General features: G+C 51.3%; 1 protein-coding gene and 1 long non-coding RNA gene across 2 annotated transcripts in view; one reads left to right on the forward strand and one right to left on the reverse strand.

Annotated features, from left to right (window-relative positions):
* Positions 1 to 17,289, forward strand: part of rassf5 (Ras association domain family member 5) — a 47,954-nt gene extending 30,665 nt beyond the window's left edge. The window contains exons 3-6 of the mRNA XM_064304432.1: positions 10,968 to 11,075; positions 12,677 to 12,997; positions 15,783 to 15,869; positions 16,687 to 17,289. Of these exons, the coding sequence (XP_064160502.1) occupies positions 10,968 to 11,075; positions 12,677 to 12,997; positions 15,783 to 15,869; positions 16,687 to 16,836 (666 nt within the window). The 3' untranslated portion in view covers positions 16,837 to 17,289. The remainder of the gene's footprint in view (positions 1 to 10,967; positions 11,076 to 12,676; positions 12,998 to 15,782; positions 15,870 to 16,686) is intronic.
* Positions 17,290 to 18,781: 1,492 nt separating this feature from the next.
* LOC135237347 (uncharacterized) lies at positions 18,782 to 19,195 on the reverse strand. The gene is made up of 2 exons (XR_010324800.1): positions 19,150 to 19,195; positions 18,782 to 19,036 (listed from the first exon to the last, which is right to left on the reverse strand). It is a non-coding gene; the product is annotated as an uncharacterized LOC135237347 (long non-coding RNA).
* Positions 19,196 to 21,012: the final 1,817 nt, after the last annotated feature.

Genomic DNA, 21,012 nt, shown 5'->3' on the forward strand with positions numbered 1-21,012 from the left:
CTGGTTCTGCTTTGGATCTCAGGGCCTGGTTCTGCTTTGGATCTCAGGGGCTGGTTCTGCTCTAGATCTCAGGGGCTGGTTCTGGTCTGGATCTCAGGGGCTGGTTCTGGTCTGGATCTCAGGGGCTGGTTCTGGATCTCAGGGGCTGGTTCTGGTCTGGATCTCAGGGGCTGGTTCTGGTCTGGGTCCAGCGGCACTCTGGATCTCAGAGAGGGAACCTGAGGTGCAGCAGGTTTGCTCTGCAGCGTTTCTCTCTTGGAGGAAGTAGCGACAGTTGGGTTGAGAGCGGTTACATGCAGGAAGAAAAGGGGGGGGAGGGAGGGGGTGTTTGTGTAAGAGGAAGATAGCCGGCTAAACCACAGAGAGAGGGGGGGGGCGAGAGAGAGAGAAAGAGAGAGAGAGAGGGAGAGGGATGGTGGGAGCAAGAGGGAAGGAAAGAGAGAGAAGGGGACAGAGAGAGAGAAGGAGAGATGGAGAGAGAAAGAGAGAGGAAGGGAGAGAGAATCGAGAGAGAGACTGAGAGAGGGGGAGGGAGAGTGGGAGGGAGAGGGAAGGAGAGAGAGGGGGGTGGAGGGAGGAGGAGTAGGCAGCGCTCTCGCTCGGCGCAGTGATCCCGAAGCAGCAGCAGAGTCAGGGTGTTGCTGAGCGGATTCTCTGGCTTCAGAAAGAAAGCTGGGATCAGGCAGCTGCCCGGACACCCCGATCCTCAGGCCCCCGCGCTGCCTGCCGGCCGGCTTGGACTCGCAACCGATAGTGTGCTGGTGCGCGTGTGTGTGCGCGTGTGTGTGTGCACGCGCGCGTGTGTGTAGGCACTTCCTCTCTGTTCGGCGAGCAGAGCGAGCAGGAGGACGGAGGAAGGCGCAGGTGCCGAAGAGCCGAACTCGTTGTTTTTAAACCCGATCTGTCGAGGGGGGCGGCCGGACCGCTGAGCTCCCAGAATCCTCCCTGATGCCCAGCTGCCTCATGGGAATTCTGCGTCGCGTAGACCGTGAACAGAAGAAGCGTGAGCGGGGTTTTTGCAGATTTTCCGAGCACCCATCCGTTCACACCCACTTGGATGTTTGATGAGATGTAGAGCCGGGACCCCCCACCCTGCCGGGACCCCCCCAGCCTGCCAGGCCCCCCCCCCAGCCTGCCGGTACCGCCCCCCCACCCTGGAGCCGGCAGGGAGCGCGGCTCAGACCGCGGCTAAATGAGCTCCAGCAACAGCACGAGCAGCGGCTACTGCAGTCTGGACGAGGAGAGCGACGACTTCACCTTCTTTACCGCCAAGACCTCCTTCTTCCGCCGACCGGCGGGCAGGCAGGGGGGCAAGGTAGGGTGCGGGGCGGAGCGGGGGCAAGGTAGGGTGCGGGGCGGAGTGGGGGGCAAGGTAGGGTGCGGGGCAGAGCACACACTCGGCTGTTTGGCTGTGACGAATCCAGGGTAGTGAATCAGTTTGGTCTTCCAGAGGATGGAGGGGTTCACATATTTCCGGAACCTTCTGTGAAAAAGTCAGGGTTGGGCAGGACAGGTGCAGCGAGCTGCTGTGAGCTCGTGTTTGTGTTCAGACTCCGGAAGCTTCTCGTCTGGGATCTGCCACATTTATGTGGGGTGTTTAAGACGGGGCTCTTGCGCTCATGCTTCCTGGTTGGCCTGAGTGATTCTGGGGGACGGCAGCAGTCGGTGGAGCTGAGTTTAGACTCAGATCAGTTTAGGCTGATCCTGCTCTGATAGGCCTGTGTCACAGGAAGAAACAGATCATCATATCAATGTTTGAGTCTGAGACGAGGAGCACGTGTCTTACAGGATCTGATTATGGTGGATATGGAGGTAGTGATGATGATGGTGATGGAGGTGGTGACGGTGATGGAGGTGGTGATGGTGATGATGATGGTGATGATGGACAGGATTGTGAGTGTGGTTCACCATCTGCTTCCCTACAGCCTCTCTGTGTGATCCTGGCAGATATGTGTGAGTAATATTAATAACTCAGAGCTAAATGAGGATCCTTCCTCTTACGCTGTTCTGTCTCAAATCATTCACTGTGGCTGATCGTCGCCATGGCTACAGAGGGGAAGATGGCTCACGTTGGCCACCGCAGCCCCCCAGTAAAGACTCTTCTTACTGCCAGCCTGTCCATGTGCACTCAGAGTTTGTGATCTTTGAAGCTTTGCACTATTAACTAAATTTTCACAGGGTTGCCTGTGACAACTTGTGTTATTGGCTGAAGGTGAATAGATGTGAAAACTCTTGTCATTGGCTGAAGGTGGAGAGATGTAAAGACTATTGCTATTGGGTGAAGGTGGAGAGATGTGAGAACTCTTGCTATTGGCTGAAGGTTGAGAGATGTGAAGACTCTTGTTATTGGCTGAAGGTGGAGAGATGGATGGAGTCGAGCCAGTAGGCCTGGGCGGGCCCATGAGTAAGGTTTTTGCCGAGCTGGGGGGCAGTGGGGAGATTCCAGAGTGAGTCTGTTTGTGTTTTTGTGGGTAAAGTACGGGGGCTTTCTAGCTGCGGGTAATTCCTCTGGTAGACCCCTGGAAGAAGCCCTCAGCCCTCACCCTGAGACTCAGTATCAGTCATGACGGTTTCTAATACACACTTCAGTGCACATGCAGAAACACCCACTCGTTTGTTTGGGGAAACTACAGAGGGTTCTATTTAAAAGTGCAGTTACTGCTGGGTTACCACTGGGTTATCATCAGTGACCCGCGGTCGTGCCCCACTCCTGCCAGACTCTGAGGGTTGTGTGTGTTCTCTGAGCGTTGTGTGTGTTCTCTGAGCGTTGTGTATGTGTTCTCTGAGCGTTGTGTTTGCTTCTGTGCGACTGTATTAATAATTCAGCCGCTCCACTGGTGCAGATTCTGTTCCTGCTGTAGGGGGGAGTTCAGAGCTCTCCGGTTCCAGTTCTGGTTCTGGTTCTGGTTCCGGTTCTGGTTCTGATCTCTCTCTCTGTCTCGGTTTTGGGTCCTCAGGCTCTTTTCTGCTGATTGTTCTGAGATTTTTCTTCAGTTCCAGAGGCAGGGCTTGAACCCGCAGCTCCCTGTGTCATGTGGTGGCACAGCGCTGCCCTGTACCTGAGCATGCCGGTGTTTCTGCGTGCTTATGTAACCCCCCCCTTACCCAGCACCCCCCCGCATTACCGGCTGTGGGTGTGAGATCTGGTTGGATTCGGGGCGTCTCCCACTGCACTGGCACACTCCAGCACAGCAGCACAGAGGAGCAGTGCATCTCTTCCTTTCCAGGAGCAGTGCTCTTTTCCCCCCAACCTTTCATTCTGAAAGGCCGCTATTTCTGCCCCAGCCATTGTGAGGGGAGCAAAACAGGCAGCAGTTTGGCAGTGGCTGTGAGCAAAGGAATAAACAGGCAGCGGATTGGCTGTTGCTGTAAGGGGAGGAATAAGCAGGCGGCAGATTGGCTGTTGCTGTAAGGGGAGGAATAAGCAGGCGGCAGATTGGCTGTTGCTGTGAGGGGAGGAATAAGCAGGCAGCAGATTGGCTGTTGCTGTGAGGGGAGGAATACACAGGCAGCAGATTGGCTGTTGCTGTGAGGGGAGGAATAAGCAGGCAGCAGATTGGCTGTCGCTATGAGGGGAGGAATAAGCAGGCAGCAGATTGGCTGTCGCTGTGGGCCTGTTTGATGGCTTTATGAATCTGTGCTAAACATCAGCACTGGAATCTCATCCTGAAGCAGCCGGTCTGTCTCTGCAGCCGATGGCTGCTCAGCTGTGAGCAGTAAGCAGTGAGCAGTGAGCAGTGAGCTGCTCAGCTGTGAGCAGTGAGCTGTGAGCAGTGAGCAGTGAGCAGTGAGCTGTGAGCAGTGAGCAGTGAGCAGTGAGCTGCTCAGCTGTGAGCAGTAAGCAGTGAGCAGTGAGCAGTGAGCAGTGAGCTGCTCAGCTGTGAGCAGTAAGCAGTGGGCAGTGAGCAGTGAGCAGTGAGCTGCTCAGCTGTGAGCAGTGAGCTGTGTAAATCACTCTCTCAGTAATGCAGTCCCCTGCCCTGACTGAGTTGCTGCACATTTAGGGAGCTCTGATGGATTTAAATGCATCTTCCTGCTGTAAAACTCTGCTCTTCTGCCGTAAAACTCTGCTCTTCTGCCGTAAAACTCTGCTCTTCTGCCGTAAAACTCTGCTCTTCTGCAGTAAAACTCTGCTCTTCTGCCGTAAAACTCTGCTCTTCTGCCGCAAAACTCTGCTCTTCTGCCGTAAAACTCCGCTCTTCTGCCGTAAAACTCTGCTCTTCTCAGGCTTGACAGTCAGGTTGGATCAGCAGCCTTTAGGTGCTGAGATGAATATCGCTGCTCATCGATGTGACCTTTGACCTGCCGGAGCTCTGTCACGGGGAGTGAAGTGGAATCGCTGACGGGGGCTGACACGTATAAATCATGTCTGCAGATTCGCTCCAGTTCACAGGACAAGAGGAGTGTGTGTGTGTGTGTGTGTGTGCGTGTGCGTGTGCATGTGTGCGTGCGTGTGCGTGCGTGTGCGCGTGTGTGTGTGTGTGCGTGCGTGTGGCGTGCGTGCGCGCGTGTGTGTGTGTGTGCGTGTGCGCGTGTGTGTGTGCGTGCGTGCGTGTGGCGTGCGTGCGCGTGTGTGTGTGTGTGTGTGCGTGCGTGTGGCGTGCGTGTGCGCGTGTGTGTGTGCGTGCGTGCGTGTGGCGTGCGTGCGTGCGTGTGTGTGTGCGCGTCTGCGTGTGTGCGCGTGTGTGTGTGCTTGTGTGTGTGTGTATGTGTGTGTGCGTGCATGCATGCGTGCGTGTGTGTGTGTGTGCGTTTGATTGTTTTTTTCTCTGAAATGACCATAGCCCCCAGATTCTGACCTCTCTGAACTGTAGCTGTACGTTGTGTCCCTGCACAACTGCTGCTCAGTTCTGTCAAAGTCACTGTTATATGCAGGCGTGTGCATTCACAGCTGGGTGCTTCTGATCCTGTCTCAATCTGCACACACCCCTCCGCCCCTACGGCTCTAAAAACAGGTAACGCCCACCTGCAGCCCCGCCCTGCTGCCCCGCCCGTCTCATGGAACACCTGACTAAAGGTTAGGATGACATCACATGTACTTCTCCATTTCTCCTCTTCTGGGCTGTGTCTCTCAGAGTCTCTCTCTGTGCGTCACAGTCCCGCTCTGGCAGGACAGCTGGGCTCAAATGTTAGTTCTGTCACAGTGTAAAGGGCGCATTACTGTAAGGAACTACTCACTACTGCAAGCATTTATCTTTTAAAAATGTTATAGTGTGGAAACAGGGTTACCTGTGTGAGTGCAGAGTGTAAACATTACATTACATTACATTACAGGCATTTAGCAGACGCTCTTATCCAGAGCGACTTACACAACTTTTACATAGCATTTTACATTGTATCCATTTATACAGCTGGATATATACTGAAGCAATTTCGGTTAAGTACCTTGCTCAAGGGTACAACGGCAGTGTCCTACCCGGGAATCGAACCTGCGACCTTTCGGTTACAAGTCTAGTTCCCTACCCACTGTGCTACACTCCGTCCTAAACAGGGTTACCTGTGTGGGTGCAGTGTGTAAACAGGGTTACCTGTGTGAGTGCAGTGTGTAAACAGGGTTACCTGTGTGAGTGCAGTGTGTAAACAGGGTTACCTGTGTGGATACAGGGTTACCTGTGTCAGCGCAGTGTGTAAACAGGGTTACCTGTGTGAGCGCAGTGTGTAAACAGGGTTACCTGCGTGAGCGCAGAGTGTAAACAGGGTTACCTGTGTGGATACAGGGTTACCTGTGTGAGTGCAGTGTGTAAACAGGGTTACCTGTGTGGATATAGGGTTACCTGTGTGAGTGCAGTGTGTAAACAGGGTTACCTGTGTGAGTGCAGTGTGTAAACAGGGTTACCTGTGTGAGTGCAGTGTGTAAACAGGGTTACCTGTGTGGATACAGGGTTACCTGTGTGAGTGCAGTGTGTAAACAGGGTTACCTGTGTGGATATAGGGTTACCTGTGTGAGTGCAGTGTGTAAACAGGGTTACCTGTGTGAGTGCAGTGTGTAAACAGGGTTACCTGTGTGGGTGCAGTGTGTAAACAGGGTTACCTGTGTGAGTGCAGTGTGTAAACAGGGTTACCTGTGTGGGTGCAGTGTGTAAACAGGGTTACCTGTGTGGGTGCAGTGCTCATCTCATCTCCTTTCAGAACCACCAGGTCTGTTATTCCATTATCAGCCTCTGAACCTGTCTGCAGTGGTGTGCTACCTGCTCCTTCTCATGCAGTAATATGGGTCACTGATAATATGTGACCAGTGTGTGATTTTATGGAGAGAAAATGGAGCTCTCGTCCAGCTACAGTGGCTAACGGCTAACTACAGTCTGACGTGCACAGAGAGCGCTTTGTTCCTTTGCTGCTCTGTGTCTGGATTTTAGGAAGTTGAAGCTGAATTTCTGTAGAAATGCAGAAGTTTCAGAACAGAAGAATGAACTCTTCACCTCCTCTCTGAGTGTGTGTGTGTGTGTGGGGGTGGGGGCCTCATTACACTGGGAGCCTCTCATATCACCCTTTAGACCTCATTCAGTGCAACTGTGCTCTGATCCACAGTTAGCTTCTATGATCATGGTAGAATGCCACATATGGTCTGGCTTCTGAATGTAAACCTTAGTTTAGTTTCCTGTCCTGCCTTTAAATACCAAGCGAAGCATTTGGTTGGACATAATCAGGCATTTCTATGCTAGCATTGTAGCATCATTGCTATGACTAATTTTGCAGGTGCACATATTTATCTGAATGATCAGCTAAAGGATCTTTGAGAATAATTGGTGTTATTTTTAAGTTCTGTTCTTTGCATTGCAACCTTTCCCTCATACATAATGCATTTTCCATCTCTGCCATACATGATTCTATATGGTCTTATTTATTATCTGGTACTAGTAGCCAAAGGCAGTGATTTTGTGAAAGATCTCTGTTTTATGAGGTATGGTGAGGTTTATGAATCCGTGTAAATATGTGTTATCTGTTTCATTCTTTGTGTGTTTTTGTGACCCAGTTTTTCTCCCTCCATGCGAATAAAGTTTTAGTTGATGGTTTGAGTGCCTCCTTGAAACAGGCTAAAGAGTTTCATTAATATATAAATACATTAAATTCAATAAATATAAAGTTGGGGAAAGCATGTAATTTGTGTGACTGTGAATAAGGGTGTCTCATAAATAAGTTAATCGCTTTTGCATGCATTATTAATGCGTCCTGCGTGGTTACTGCCAGGGCGTGTGGCCTGGTGTTTAACGGATCTTCTCAGTGCGCTTTGCTGTCGGATGCTGAGCGACTCGTTCTGAAGCAGCTCCTGTGGATTCCAGGCTCCAGCTGGATGTGAACGCTCGATGAGAGTGGAGCTGAGTGCTGGCATGTTTGTGAGGGAACATCTCCAGATGGCAGTTCAGCTATGCAGGACTATAAAGTACCATCTCAGTTCTGGGTAAACAGTCTCACTGTGAAATGAAAAATTGATTCATTAATAAAGTCACACTTGACTTGAACTTAAAAAAATATATATATATATAAATTTGGTACCCAAGGTGGGGCTGAGTCCAGCTCCCAACCTAATGTGGGCCGCAGGCTTGTGTGGGGTGTGTGTGGCGTGTGTGTGAGGAGTGTGTGGCATGTGTGTGGAGTGTGTGTGGGGTGTGTGTGGCGTGTGTGTGGGGTGTGTGTGGGGCATGTGTGGGGTGTGTTTGGAGTGTGTGTGGGGTGTGTGTGGCGTGTGTGTGGGGTGTGTGTGGCGTGTGTGTGGCGTGTGTGTGGGGCGTGTGTGGCGTGTGTGTGTGGCGTGTGTGGGGTGTGTGTGGCGTGTGTGTGGCGTGTGTGGCGTGTGTGTGGCGTGTGTGTGGGGTGTGTGTGGGGCGTGTGTGTGGTATGTGTGGCGTGTGTGTGGGGTGTGTGTGGGGTGTGTGGGGTGTGTGTGGGGCGTGTGTGTGGTATGTGTGTGGTGTGTGTGGTATGTGTGTGGTGTGTGTGGCGTATGTGTGGTGTGTGTGTGGGGTGTGTGTGGGGCGTGTGTGGAGTGCGTGTGTGGTGTGTGTGGGGTGTGTGTGGCCCCTGTACACTGGAATGGAGCTCTTTTATCTCACAGTGACACTCAGGCTGTGCCGTAGGGTATAAAGGAGGAGTTTCTGCAGTCGAGCTGTATTCCCTGTACACAAACTCCAGCCATTCCGGATGGGAAAATCCCGCTTGGACCGATTTCACTTCTCCCTGCCGCGTGCGGTGGGATTTAGATCCTTGTGTGAGAGGAGGCTGTTTGTCACTGAGGGGTGGGGCCTGTTTGTCACTGAGGGGCGGGTTCTGTTTGTCATTGAGGGCGGGCCTGTTTGTCATTGAGGGGCGGGGCCTGTTTGTCATTGAGGGGCGGGGCCTGTTTGTCACTGAGGGGCGGGGCCTGTTTGTCATTGAGGGGCGGGGCCTGTTTGTCATTGAGGGGCGGGGCCTGTTTGTCATTGAGGGGTGGGGCCTGTTTGTCATTGAGGGGCGGGGCCTGTTTGTCATTGAGGGGTGGGGCCTGTTTGTCATTGAGGGGCGGGGTCTGCTCCATTGTTTCAAAATCCACACTTTCTCTGTTCACGGAATGCGCAGGAAGTCCTGAGGGTATATTTAGCCGTGTGGAAGTGCAAGAATTCCTCTTGTGGGAGGACTTCCTGTGATAGACTGAGGGAGGTGCAGTTCAGAGCGGACTGAATCTATGGGGCGAAAGTGAGAGCTTTATGGTGTCCTGACCCTGCTGGTCCTGATTGGCTAGCAGCCCTGCAGGGCAGCACCTGATTGGCCATAGCATTTCAGAGGAGGGGTTGCAGTTGGCAGGATTGCCTTTGTGTCATTGTGTGGCAACAAATCTATACCCTGCCGGCGCTACAGATACAAGGACAGATTCTAAATGGGGTAAATTTGGCTAAAAGTTGTTTAAGCAAATTGTATGTGAACAGAAATAGGAGGGAACACAACACACGCCTTTGGCATGTTCACTCAGTGCATACGTGTTGTACTGTAACGGTATCACGCACAGACATATGTAGGCACTGTACACACGTGCACATGACATCCATGTAGCACTGCCTGAGACCAAAGGAGTCGAGTCAGAGTTAGTCATGTTTGGCACTTCAGAGATCACCAGGCTGCACAACGGTGAAAATCCATCAGGAAGAAGACGGGTTTTAGCTGAGGCTGTCTGATTAGCTGATGCTGCCTAATTAAGGGTAATTAATGTTGTTAACTCCAGCTTCTCACCCTGCCTCAGTGTGGTTTTGGTGTTGGGCTTCACACATGTACTGTAATTACAGCGAGGCCTGCATTTCCAGCTCAAAGTGTGAGCTCTGGTTTCCCGAGCGGCCTGTTTTTCTGAGTGGTCTGCTCTTAGCGCGCTTGGTTGGGTTCTTTCTGCGAAGGGCTATTTTAGACCACGAGTTTCATTCCTCTCAGATATCCACAGTGTGAGTTTACTGCACTGGCTGCAGGTGCTCTTTAAAGTGAGCAAGTGACCGACTTTCACAAGTTTGGGGTCAGGATGAGAGTGGAGGGTGTTTGGTGTGCGTCTCTGAGGGTCCAAACACAGTGTGGTAACACGCTGCATCTCCAGGCTCTGTCTCCAAACACAGTGTGGTAACACACTGCATCTCCAGGCTCTGTCTCCAAACACAGTGTGGTAACACGCTGCATCTCCAGGCTCTGTCTCCAAACACAGTGTGTTAACACACTGCATCTCCAGGCTCTGTGCTTCGTTGTTCCACCCAGTCAGAGCTGGAAAGCTGTGTTATTGTCCTGTGTGAAAAGCTGTGTTATTGTCCTGTGCAGGAAGCCTGTCGCTCCTGTGACCTTCAGTGTTTGGCAGCGTGAGGAAACTCACATTTAACGCTTCCGCCTGCTCCGCCTGCCGATGCTGCACTGGAAAACACTGCCCCCTGCAGGGCAGATCAATAACTGTAGGATGTCCTTTAGTATTCAGAATCTCCTTTCAATGAAGCAAAAGGCAAAAAAAGTCCCTTTAAATGGTATTTATTGACTGAAATAATCAGCCATTCATTGATGAATGCAGTGAAATGCGTATGAGAGCAGATGACCTGCATTTCCTGTTTGCTGAGTTACTCCTGGTTCGCAGCATCTGGTAAATTCCTGTAATGTAATGTACTCTGTGCACACCCTTTTTCACGCAAGAGTGAAGCACTCAGACCTCTGAGCTTCTCTGGTCTGTTCAGCCATCAGTCGGCTGAGAATTCACGGAAGATGGAATGGGATTTTTCTGGATCTTTCCCTTGAATCTGCATGTTTGCCTGCAGAACTGGTGGCCTTGGGGTCCGTCTGTCCTGCTGCTACCTGCATGCTAGCCTTGGCCGCTGGATCTCAGTGTTTGCTGGATCCAGCTTTCGGAGGCTGTAAACGTGCTGACTGCTGGACCGCAGCTCAGAGGGAAAGGGCGCTTTGGCTGCTCAGCACAAGGAGCAGAGGTTCTCCTGTACAGGAGGTAGAGAGGAACAGAGCTTATTACCACCAAGCCAGGCCTGGGGAGTGGGAGGAGGTCCTGTTGAGAATGTGACTTAGCTCTACACACACACACACTCGGACACGCACACACACACTCACACATACACACACACACACACGTGCACCCACACACATACACATACACTCGGACACGCACACACACACACACACACACACGCACCCACACACATACACATACACTCGGACATGCACACACACACTCAGACACACTCACACATACACACACACACACACACACGCACCCACACACATACACATACACTCGGACACGCACACATGCACACACACACATGCGTACCCACACACACATACATATACACACACACAGCTGTAGCACAGAAATTGATCTGGACAGATTGCTGTTGTCAAGGGAACTGTAAGTCTTACACTGATTGGCTGCAGAACCAGAACCACTTTTTTATGCTTTTTTATGTTTTCATAAGGCAGAAGCCTTATTTCTGTGTTGCTAATATTGCTGGTGGTTTGTGTTTCAGAATGTCACGAAAGAGGAGGCTGAGAAACCAAAGTCTCTCTCCGAAGAGGAGGTCAGGAATAAGATAGAAGAGTACAACTCTAAAGTGTCTGAGAATGGAATGAAACTGGTGAGTAAAACATCACTGCTGATACACGTGTGTAATATAATATTCATCTACACTGTATATTTCTGCTGATACACAGAGGTGTAATATAATATTCATCTACACTGTATATTTCTGCTGATACACGTGTGTGTAATATTCATCTACACTGTATATTTCTGCTGATACACATAGGTGTAATATAATATCTATACTACATCAGACATACACTATAAGACCAAAAGTATCTGGACACTCCTTGGTCTGGGGCTGTCTATCATGGTTTGGGCTAGGCCCCTTAGTTCCAGTGAAGGCAAATCTTAATGCAACAGCATACAATCACATTCTAGACGATTCTGTGGGTCCCCAACAGATTGGGGAAAGCCCTTTCCTTTTTCAGCATGACAATGCCCCAGGTATGTACTGGTCAGTACTGGGCGGGGCAGGGCTGGGCGGGGCTGGTCAGTACTGGGCGGGGCAGGGCTGGGCGGGGCTGGTCAGTACTGGGCGGGGCAGTGCTGGGCAGGGTGGTATTGGGGGGCCAGGGCCTGGCGGGCTTGTCATTACTCAGGTGCATGGGAACTGACACTCTGTTTGAGCCAGAGGTGTGTGTGAGGGCGGGCCTGTCCGCCTCTGTCGTTTGTTCCGGGGTGTATGGGATGGTCTGGCTGTTTTGAGCAGAGTGCGTGTGTGTGAGTGTGCGGTGTGCTGTCTCCCCCTGCTGGTCGGTGTGTGTGTGTGTCTGTGTGTGTGTATGTGTCTGTGCGGTATGCTGTTTCACCCTACTGGTCGATGTGTGTGTGTGTGTGTGTGTGTCTGTGCAGTATGCTGTCTCACCCTACTGGTTGGTGTGTGTGTGTGTGCGTGTGTGTGTGTGTGTGACTGTGCGGTATGCTGTCTCCCCCTGCTGGTGTGTATGTGTGTGTGTGTGGTGTTCTGGTCGTTTCCCACGTCGGTTGGTGTGTGTGTACTGTGAGTACGAGGTGTGTGTGCTGTGTGTGTGTGTGAGTGAGGAGGGATGTGTGTGTGTGTGTGTGCTGTTGAGAGAGGAGTGTGTGTGTGGTGTGTGTGGAGAGCGTGTGTGTGTGTGTGTGAGAGAGTGAGTGTGTGTGAGTGTGTGTGTGTGTTTGTTTGTGTGTGAGAGAGAGTGTGTCTGTGTTTGTGTGTTTGTGTGTGTGTGTGTGAGAGAGAGTGTGTGTGTGTGTGGAGGGGTGTGTGTGTGTGGGGAGAGAGAGTGTGTGTGTGTGTGAGAGAGAGAGAGTGGTGTGTGAGAGAGAGATGTGTGTGTGTGTGAGAGAGAGAGTGTGTGTGTGTAAGGAGAGTGTGTGTGGTGTGAGAGAGAGAGTGTGTGTGTGTTTGTGTGTGAGAGAGAGAGAGTGTGTGTGTGTGTGTGTGTGAGAGAGAGAGTGTGTGTGTGTGTGTGCGTGTGAGAGAGAGTGTGTGTGTGTGAGAGAGAGAGTGTGTGTGTGTGTGTGTGTGTGAGAGAGAGAGTGAGAGAGTGTGTGTGTGTGTGTGTGACCCTGATTTACTACACAGTCTAAGGCATCCCTGTTATAAAAACATGTGGGGGCATTTTGTGTTAAAATTGAACTAAAATTTTTGAATCTGCGTGTGTGTGTCTGTAGAGCCCAGACGGGACCTTTACCGGCTTCATCAAGGTCCACCTGAAGCTACGGAGGCCTGTGACCGTACCTGTGGAGGTGCGGTCATCAGGGGGCGTGGCTGGGGGCGGAGCCAGGGCGGGGCCTGAGGGCCCGGATCAGAGGACTTCCTTCTACCTGCCGACAGACGCGGTCAAACAGCTGCACGTCAGCAGCAGCACCACCGTCAGCGAGGTCATCCAGGGGCTGCTCAACAAGTTCATGGTCCTGGACAACCCGCGCAAGTTTGCGCTGTACCGGCAGACGCACCGCGACAGCCAGGGTGAGGCGCTAGCGCTCTCTCACATTCTGAGATGGTCACTGTCCCGCTAAAACCGCCTCTGCCTTCACAGCCACGTCAAAACCTAAAGAAAGAAAACCCTAAAGCTTCACTGCTCTCCACATTTAGCTCTGAAGTGAAATGCTTCTGTACTAATTTTGTCATGAGTATCACTGTTCACTGCCCCCTGGCGGATGAATAAAGCGCTATTTTAGATGGCTGGACTGTACCATGTCACTGGCTGGGGGAATGATGGCTGGACTGTACCATGTGACTGGGAGGGCGGGGTGCAGTGCCGATCCCAGTCAGATAAAGCTGTACATCAGAGGTCTGCAATCTTATCCAGAAAGGGCCGGTGTGGGCGCAGGCTTTTGTTCCAAACAAGCAGTAACACACCTGATTCTACTAATCAACCACTTGGAATCTTTGCTAAGCACCTTGATTAGTAGAATCAGGTGTGTACCTGCCCAGTTGGAACAAAAGCCTGTGCCCACACCGGCCCTTTCTGGATAAGATTGAGGACCCCTGCTGTACATGGTTGGAGTAGTGGGCCATGGAGGAACGTGCAGGAGCTGCTGAATGCCGTAAAGGAGGCTGTAGGAAGCCCTTATCCCAGACCAGGCTTCACACACAAACTCAGGGTATTCCCTGAGATAAAGGCACAGACCGTGTCCCGCGTGTAAGCGTGTGGGAGCAGATGGAGGCACAGACCGTGTCCCGTGTGTAAGCGTGTGGGAGCAGATGGAGGCACAGACCGTGTCCCGTGTGTAAGCGTGTGGGAGCAGATGGAGGCACAGACCGTGTCCCGTGTGTAAGCGTGTGGGAGCAGATGGAGGCACAGACCGTGTCCCGTGTGTAAGCGTGTGGGAGCAGATGGAGGCACAGACCGTGTCCCGTGTGTAAGCGTGTGGGAGCAGATGGAGGCACAGACCGTGTCCCGTGTGTAAGCGTGTGGGAGCAGATGGAGGCACAGACCGTGTCCCGTGTGTAAGCGTGTGGGAGCAGATGGAGGCACAGACCGTGTCCCGTGTGTAAGCGTGTGGGAGCAGATGGAGGCACAGACCGTGTCCCGTGTGTAAGCGTGTGGGAGCAGATGGAGGCACAGACCGTGTCCCGTGTGTAAGCGTGTGGGAGCAGATGGAGGCACAGACCGTGTCCCGTGTGTAAGCGTGTGGGAGCAGATGGAGGCACAGACCGTGTCCCGTGTGTAAGCGTGTGGGAGCAGATGGAGGCACAGACCGTGTCCCGTGTGTATGCGTGTGGGAGCAGATGGAGGCACAGACCGTGTCCCGTGTGTAAGCGTGTGGGAGCAGATGGAGGCACAGACCGTGTCCCGTGTGTAAGCGTGTGGGAGCAGATGGAGGCACAGACCGTGTCCCGTGTGTAAGCGTGTGGGAGCAGATGGAGGCACAGACCGTGTCCCGTGTGTAAGCGTGGGGACATGAGGCACAGCGGTCCCGTGTGTAAGCGTGTGGGAGCAGATGGAGGCACAGACCGTGTCCCGTGTGTAAGCGTGTGGGAGCAGATGGAGGCACAGACCGTGTCCCGTGTGTAAGCGTGTGGGAGCAGATGGAGGCACAGACCGTGTCCCGTGTGTAAGCGTGTGGGAGCAGATGGAGGCACAGACCGTGTCCCGTGTGTAAGCGTGTGGGAGCAGATGGAGGCACAGACCGTGTCCCGTGTGTAAGCGTGTGGGAGCAGATGGAGGCACAGACCGTGTCCCGTGTGTAAGCGTGTGGGAGCAGATGGAGGCACAGACCGTGTCCCGTGTGTAAGCGTGTGGGAGCAGATGGAGGCACAGACCGTGTCCCGTGTGTAAGGTGTGGGAGCAGATGGAGGCACAGACCGTGTCCCGTGTGTAAGCGTGTGGGAGCAGATGGAGGCACAGACCGTGTCCCGTGTGTAAGCGTGTGGGAGCAGATGGAGGCACAGACCGTGTCCCGTGTGTAAGCGTGTGGGAGCAGATGGAGGCACAGACCGTGTCCCGTGTGTAAGCGTGTGGGAGCAGATGGAGGCACAGACCGTGTCCCGTGTGTAAGCGTGTGGGAGCAGATGGAGGCACAGACCGTGTCCCGTGTGTAAGCGTGTGGGAGCAGATGGAGGCACAGACCGTGTCCCGTGTGTAAGCGTGTGGGAGCAGATGGAGGCACAGACCGTGTCCCGTGTGTAAGCGTGTGGGAGCAGATGGAGGCACAGACCGTGTCCCGTGTGTAAGCGTGTGGGAGCAGATGGAGGCACAGACCGTGTCCCGTGTGTAAGCGTGTGGGAGCAGATGGAGGCACAGACCGTGTCCCGTGTGTAAGCGTGTGGGAGCAGATGGAGGCACAGACCGTGTCCCGTGTGTAAGCGTGTGGGAGCAGATAAAGGCACAGACCGTGTCCCGCGTGTAAGCGTGTGGGAGCAGATAAAGGCACAGACCGTGTCCCGCGTGAAAGCGTGTGGGAGCAGATGGAGGCACAGACCGTGTCCCGTATATAAGCGTGTGGGAGCAGATAAAGGCACAGACCGTGTCCCGTGTGTAAGCGTGTGGGAGCAGATGGAAGCACAGACCGTGTCCCGTGTGTAAGCGTGTGGGAGCAGATGGAGGCACAGACCGTGTCCCGTGTGTAAGCGTGTGGGAGCAGATGGAGGCACAGACCGTGTCCCGTGTGTAAGCGTGTGGGAGCAGATGGAGGCACAGACCGTGTCCCGTGTGTAAGCGTGTGGGAGCAGATGGAGGCACAGACGTTCCCGTGTGTAAGCGTTGGGGAGCAGTGAGTGCAGACAGCTTCCTGTTTGCGGACAACGCTGGTCTCCAGAGCTGCTGTTTACGGAAACCGCTGTGTGCGGCTGCTGAACGGACCGGACCCCGAACACCTCACCTTCGTCCTGAAGGAGAACGAGACCGGAGAGGTGGAGGTGAGCAGCCTGCTGGGATCATCCTTCCATTTCACTCTCTTATCATCCCTCCTGTTCTCTCTGTGATCATCCCTCCATTTCACTCTCTCATCATCCCTCCTTTTCTCCCTGTGATCATCCCTCCATTTCACTCTCTCATCATCCCTCCTTTTCTCCCTGTGATCATTCCTCCATTTCACTCTCTCATCATCCCTCCTTTTCTCCGTGATCATCCCTCCATTTCAGTCTCTGATTATCCCTCCTGTTCTCTCTGTGATCATCATCCTTCTCTTCCTCTCTGGGGCTGCTACACACTGATGTGTACACAGGAATAACCTGTTAACACAGGAATAACCGGCGTCTAATCACAGTCACTGACACAGACAGTCACTGACACAGTCACCGACACTGACACAGTCACTGACACAGTCACAGAAACAGACACAGTCACTGACACTGACACAGTCACAGGAACAGACACAGTCACTGACACAGAACCTGACATAGTCACAGACACAGTCACTGACACAGTCACAGACACAGAAAGAGACACAGTCACAGTCACAGACACAGAAACAGACACAGACACAGACACAGTCTGAAATTCCTCAGTCCCTGTTAAACAGGGAAAACCTTTGGTTTGGACCTGTGAAAGTGGGCAGGTTGTGGGGTCCGTTGTGGTGCATTGTTGAGGCTCAAGCTAGAAGGAGTACCTCCAAGTTTGTTCAGCCTTAAACAGGCTTCAGGGGTTCAGTGTCAGATGAACTCGTTTGTGTGCCCGTCTGATTGGAGGAGCAGGGCTGAGTGACGCTGTGTTTGTCCCGCCCTTTCCCCGCAGTGGCACGCCTTCTCCTTGCCCGAGCTGCAGAACTTCCTGGCCATCCTGGGGAGGGAGGAGCGGGAGCGGGTCAAACAGGTGAAGGAGCGCTACCTGGCGTACCGCCAGCGGCTGCTGCAGGCCTTACAGGAGGCCCAGGGAAAGGGTTAGCCCCGCCCCCTGCCCCGCGCCAGCGCCACGGCACAATCCACTCAGGACACTTTCAGCCCCTCCCCCTCTCCCCGTGGAGGCGGGGCCATGTCACAGCAGGTGGAGACTGGGAGTGGGAGAAGGCGTGTTTTGGCACACCGGAGTCCCTCCGACCAGCGTTTCGATGGCCGACAGATCCAGTCACACCCTGTTTCTGAAGAAGCTGCTGCTGCCGTCGCTGCTACTGCAAGTGTTACTTAGCATGAGTTTCCTTCTGGGCTTTTAGGAGTCCAGTGCATGACTTTCAAGGTTCGGGGAGCCAGGGGGCGGAGAAAAACCGCCACTCACGTAACATGCAGCTCGTATCATAGCAACGTGCATAATCCCATCAGTCCCGGAGGGAAGTGAATATGTCATATATCACATCATAGCAATGCACCTGTAGCTCTTCATTGTAAAAAAAAAGAAAGAAAAGTGCATTTTATTTGGAGACTGTTGTCTTGCACTGTACATCAGACATGACTTTAATTTTATAACTCACAGCCTAATTGCATTAAGAAAGCGGTTATTTATATAATGCAGTCGATAGGTATTATTCCCTCAATAGCTGTTATGTATTCTGCAGTGTATCAGGATGCAGATTTCTGGCCAGCCTTCGTCTTTATGCTGGAACTTCAGATGCTGCACATTTTAGAAACTACAGGGGGTCTGTGGTCCCCTGAAGTGACAGATTTCAATTTGCACAAATGCAAAAGCAGAACTGGAAATGCGGACTGTTACAGGAGAACGGTCAGTTACAGGAAGGATTTCTCCAGGTCCTCTGGTGTTGTATGACAGCTTAAATGCAGCTCACGCCTTCACTGAGGACAGCTAAGTCTTCTCCATTTTGCTTATTCTTGGTCCCCCCTGTAAGTAAGAGTCTGCTGTGCTTAACCGGTGTGTTTGGGTTGTGTGCACTGAAAAAGTGAAACTATGAGTCATTTAATGGAGGCTGTGAAATGTATAGAATTAAGCAGAGAAACACCAGATGGACACCACACCAAAGCTGCAAAACACTGTACCCTATAGTACCCTGTAGTACCCTATAGTACCCTGCAGTACCCCTAGCCTACAGTGTTTATATAACCACAACTCAAACAGGCAGAGGAACATCTCCACTGCAGTTCAATCAGTGATGTAGTTTAACAAAGACTACATGTTTTGCACATAAATATGCCCTGATTTCATGCACAATGCATAGGATTTCTGAGATACAGGGGCATGGAATTGATATTAATTAACTATTGATTATTTTTTAAAATAACTTGCCATCAGACCTGTAACATGTATGTACAAATAAAACAGGTTTTCTTTCAGCACGTCTAAATCTACAGGGTGTGGATTTACCTCTAAGATCTGAGCAAGAAAATGTGTTGGTGCATCGTGGAGGCTATGAACAGGAATAATCTATATAGTTGACATTAAATAGTGTAAATATTTAAGTCTAATGAAAGCCAGTTGCAGACTCTAATAACCACAGTCCTCTTGCTGCGGTTCCTGCCCCCCCCCCCCACCCCCCTCTCAGCTGTCTTAAAGCACATGTTTTCCTGCTCTGGGTAACCGCTGCCTGATCTGGACTCTGAGCTCTGAGCCACCCTACCCTGTGCCCCTCCTACTCCCCCTGGAGGCGTGGAGGACACATTACATCACCCTGTGCAGGAGGAAAGTCCCAGCCTTAGCCAGTTCGCTAACAGAGCTCAGTCTGCCTGTGCCTTTGCTCTGTGTAGACTGGCATGACCGTGCGCTGTACACACAAACCACAATCACACTCACACAACCACACAGACCACACAAACCACAATCACACTCGCACAACCACACTCACACAACCACACAAACCACAATCACAGTCACACAACCACACAGACCACACAAACCACAATCACACTCACACAACCACACAGACCACAATCACAACCACACAGACCACAAAAACCACAATCACACTCACACAACCACACAAACCACAATCACAGTCACACAACCACACAAACCATAATCACACTCACACAACCACAATCACACAACCACACAAACCACAATCACACTCACACAACCACACAGACCACAATCACACAAACATCACACAACCACACAAACCACAATCACACTCACACAACCACACAGACCACAATCACATTCACACAACCACACAGACCACAATCACACTTGCACAATCACACTCACACAACCACATAACCACACAGACCACAATCACACTCACACAACCACACAGACCACAATCACACTCGCACAATCACACTCACACAACCACACAGAAACCCCCACCACAACACAACCACAATCACACTCACACACCACACCAAAACCACAATCACACTCCACACACAAAAACAATCACACCACACCACACAACCCCAATACCCCCCCCATCACTCCAGATCGACCAGACCCCCCCCTTCTCTATCGCACCTTTGAGGATCTAACGTGAGTAACTTATTTTATCTCTCGCCCTCTCAGGGTGACAAGATGTGGATAATCATTGTTTTCCGGCAATCTGTTTTTTTTTTAGAATAAAATGTGTATAAATATCTGTAAAGCTGTAAAAAACTGAGAATGAAATAAAATGTCATCATTTTATAAGAGTTTTGTTTTCCTTTAATAATTATTTGTGCAATTGTGTGCACACGTGGGCTTTTCTTCTTTAATGGGGTTTGTAATGTCTTGGCTGTCAGTACGGAAACATGTTCCTGCAAACGGATTATCAGTCAAACTTAAGATAACACAGTTTTAATAGGGGAGGGGGGAGGGGGTCATGAAGTATATTTGCCTGAAACAAAGTATGTAATGAGATGATTTATGTTTTGCTTTGATTTGAACAGTACAGTAAAAAAGAATATGCAGATATTCTTGTGTAATATGTACATTTATTGGATATATTTACATTGTTATCTGTTAAATTTCTATCACTCCTTCCTATTGAGAACTGAATATAGTGGAGGCCACATCTAAAAGGCATTGTGGTTGCATGTAAGAAAATTATTTTTTATCTAAATGTGGTGCCCATCATTGGTCTGAGCATGTGCAGCTCCTCCCAGTTATCTGCAGCCACAGCCGTGCTCATGCACAAACCCCGTGGCGGGGTTCTCCTCCGAAACACCAGCTGTTTCCAGCTGTTTATTTACACATGGCAGAGGCACAGCCTGTGGCTAAGCTCGCACAGACAGGAGTCTGAGGAAGACCTTTCACATGCAGCTCTAAGATGCCGTCCACAGATGCCTTATCGAACAGCGGAGGTCGCTGAAGATCAGTGAAAAGCGGACCCCTAACCAGCTGAACCCTCCCTTTCCCTGGGTCACGCAATCTCAAATTGTGAGAAAACCAGATCTTGGAGTTTGTAAAATAATGTACCATCTCAAAGTACACAATGTCCTCTGCCTGAAAAGCACTCTGCAGTTGCAGAGGCAGGCATTGGCCAGCAGGGGGAGCTCTGAGATTCCTGCTCACAGTCACATTCCCTGTCACTCAGTGAACTCATCTTCTCATCATGGCGGAAGATTCTCTAAAATAATATTTGTTCTGGCCAAATATAGTTTAACCATCTTGCCACTGTATAATCTGAACTGGGAATGTGTTTCATTCTCAGCCCAGACAATTCTCTAAAATAATATTTGTTCCTGTAGAGTGTATTTTCCCATCTGTGTCACACTATCTGAATTAGACGAGATTTGTCACTCCCTCTTGCCTCATTGGGTACTCACACTGAATCTGTCACATTTTTACTTGAGAGGCTGCTGCTTGTCATATCCCACGTTGGGTTTGTCATCTTTTCTATTTTAAAAATGACAAATCTGTCTGTTTATCGTTCACTCAGTCACTCAAGATCTGTGATTCACTACGTGAAATACTGAGCTACCACAGACCCTGTAAAGAGTTTTTTCTCAGTGCAATGTGGTTTCACAGTGACCAGTCGCTGTGTGGGTGGGTTTGCTTTGCTGAAGAACTTTCCCCTCCTCTCTGTATCATGTGTGTCACAGGTTCTGGAACTTTCAGTCCAGCATTATTGGTCAGAATTATGCCAATAAATATGAAAAAATTCCCCTACACCTGATTAGAGATTAGGAAGCACCTGTATTTTGTCTGTCAAACTCAATGCCTGGAATTTAACAGAGGTGAGCTCACCTTTAAGGAACCCTT

Source organism: Anguilla rostrata, chromosome 13 (genome assembly GCF_018555375.3).
Source record: "Anguilla rostrata isolate EN2019 chromosome 13, ASM1855537v3, whole genome shotgun sequence".
Classification (NCBI taxonomy): domain Eukaryota; kingdom Metazoa; phylum Chordata; class Actinopteri; order Anguilliformes; family Anguillidae; genus Anguilla; species Anguilla rostrata.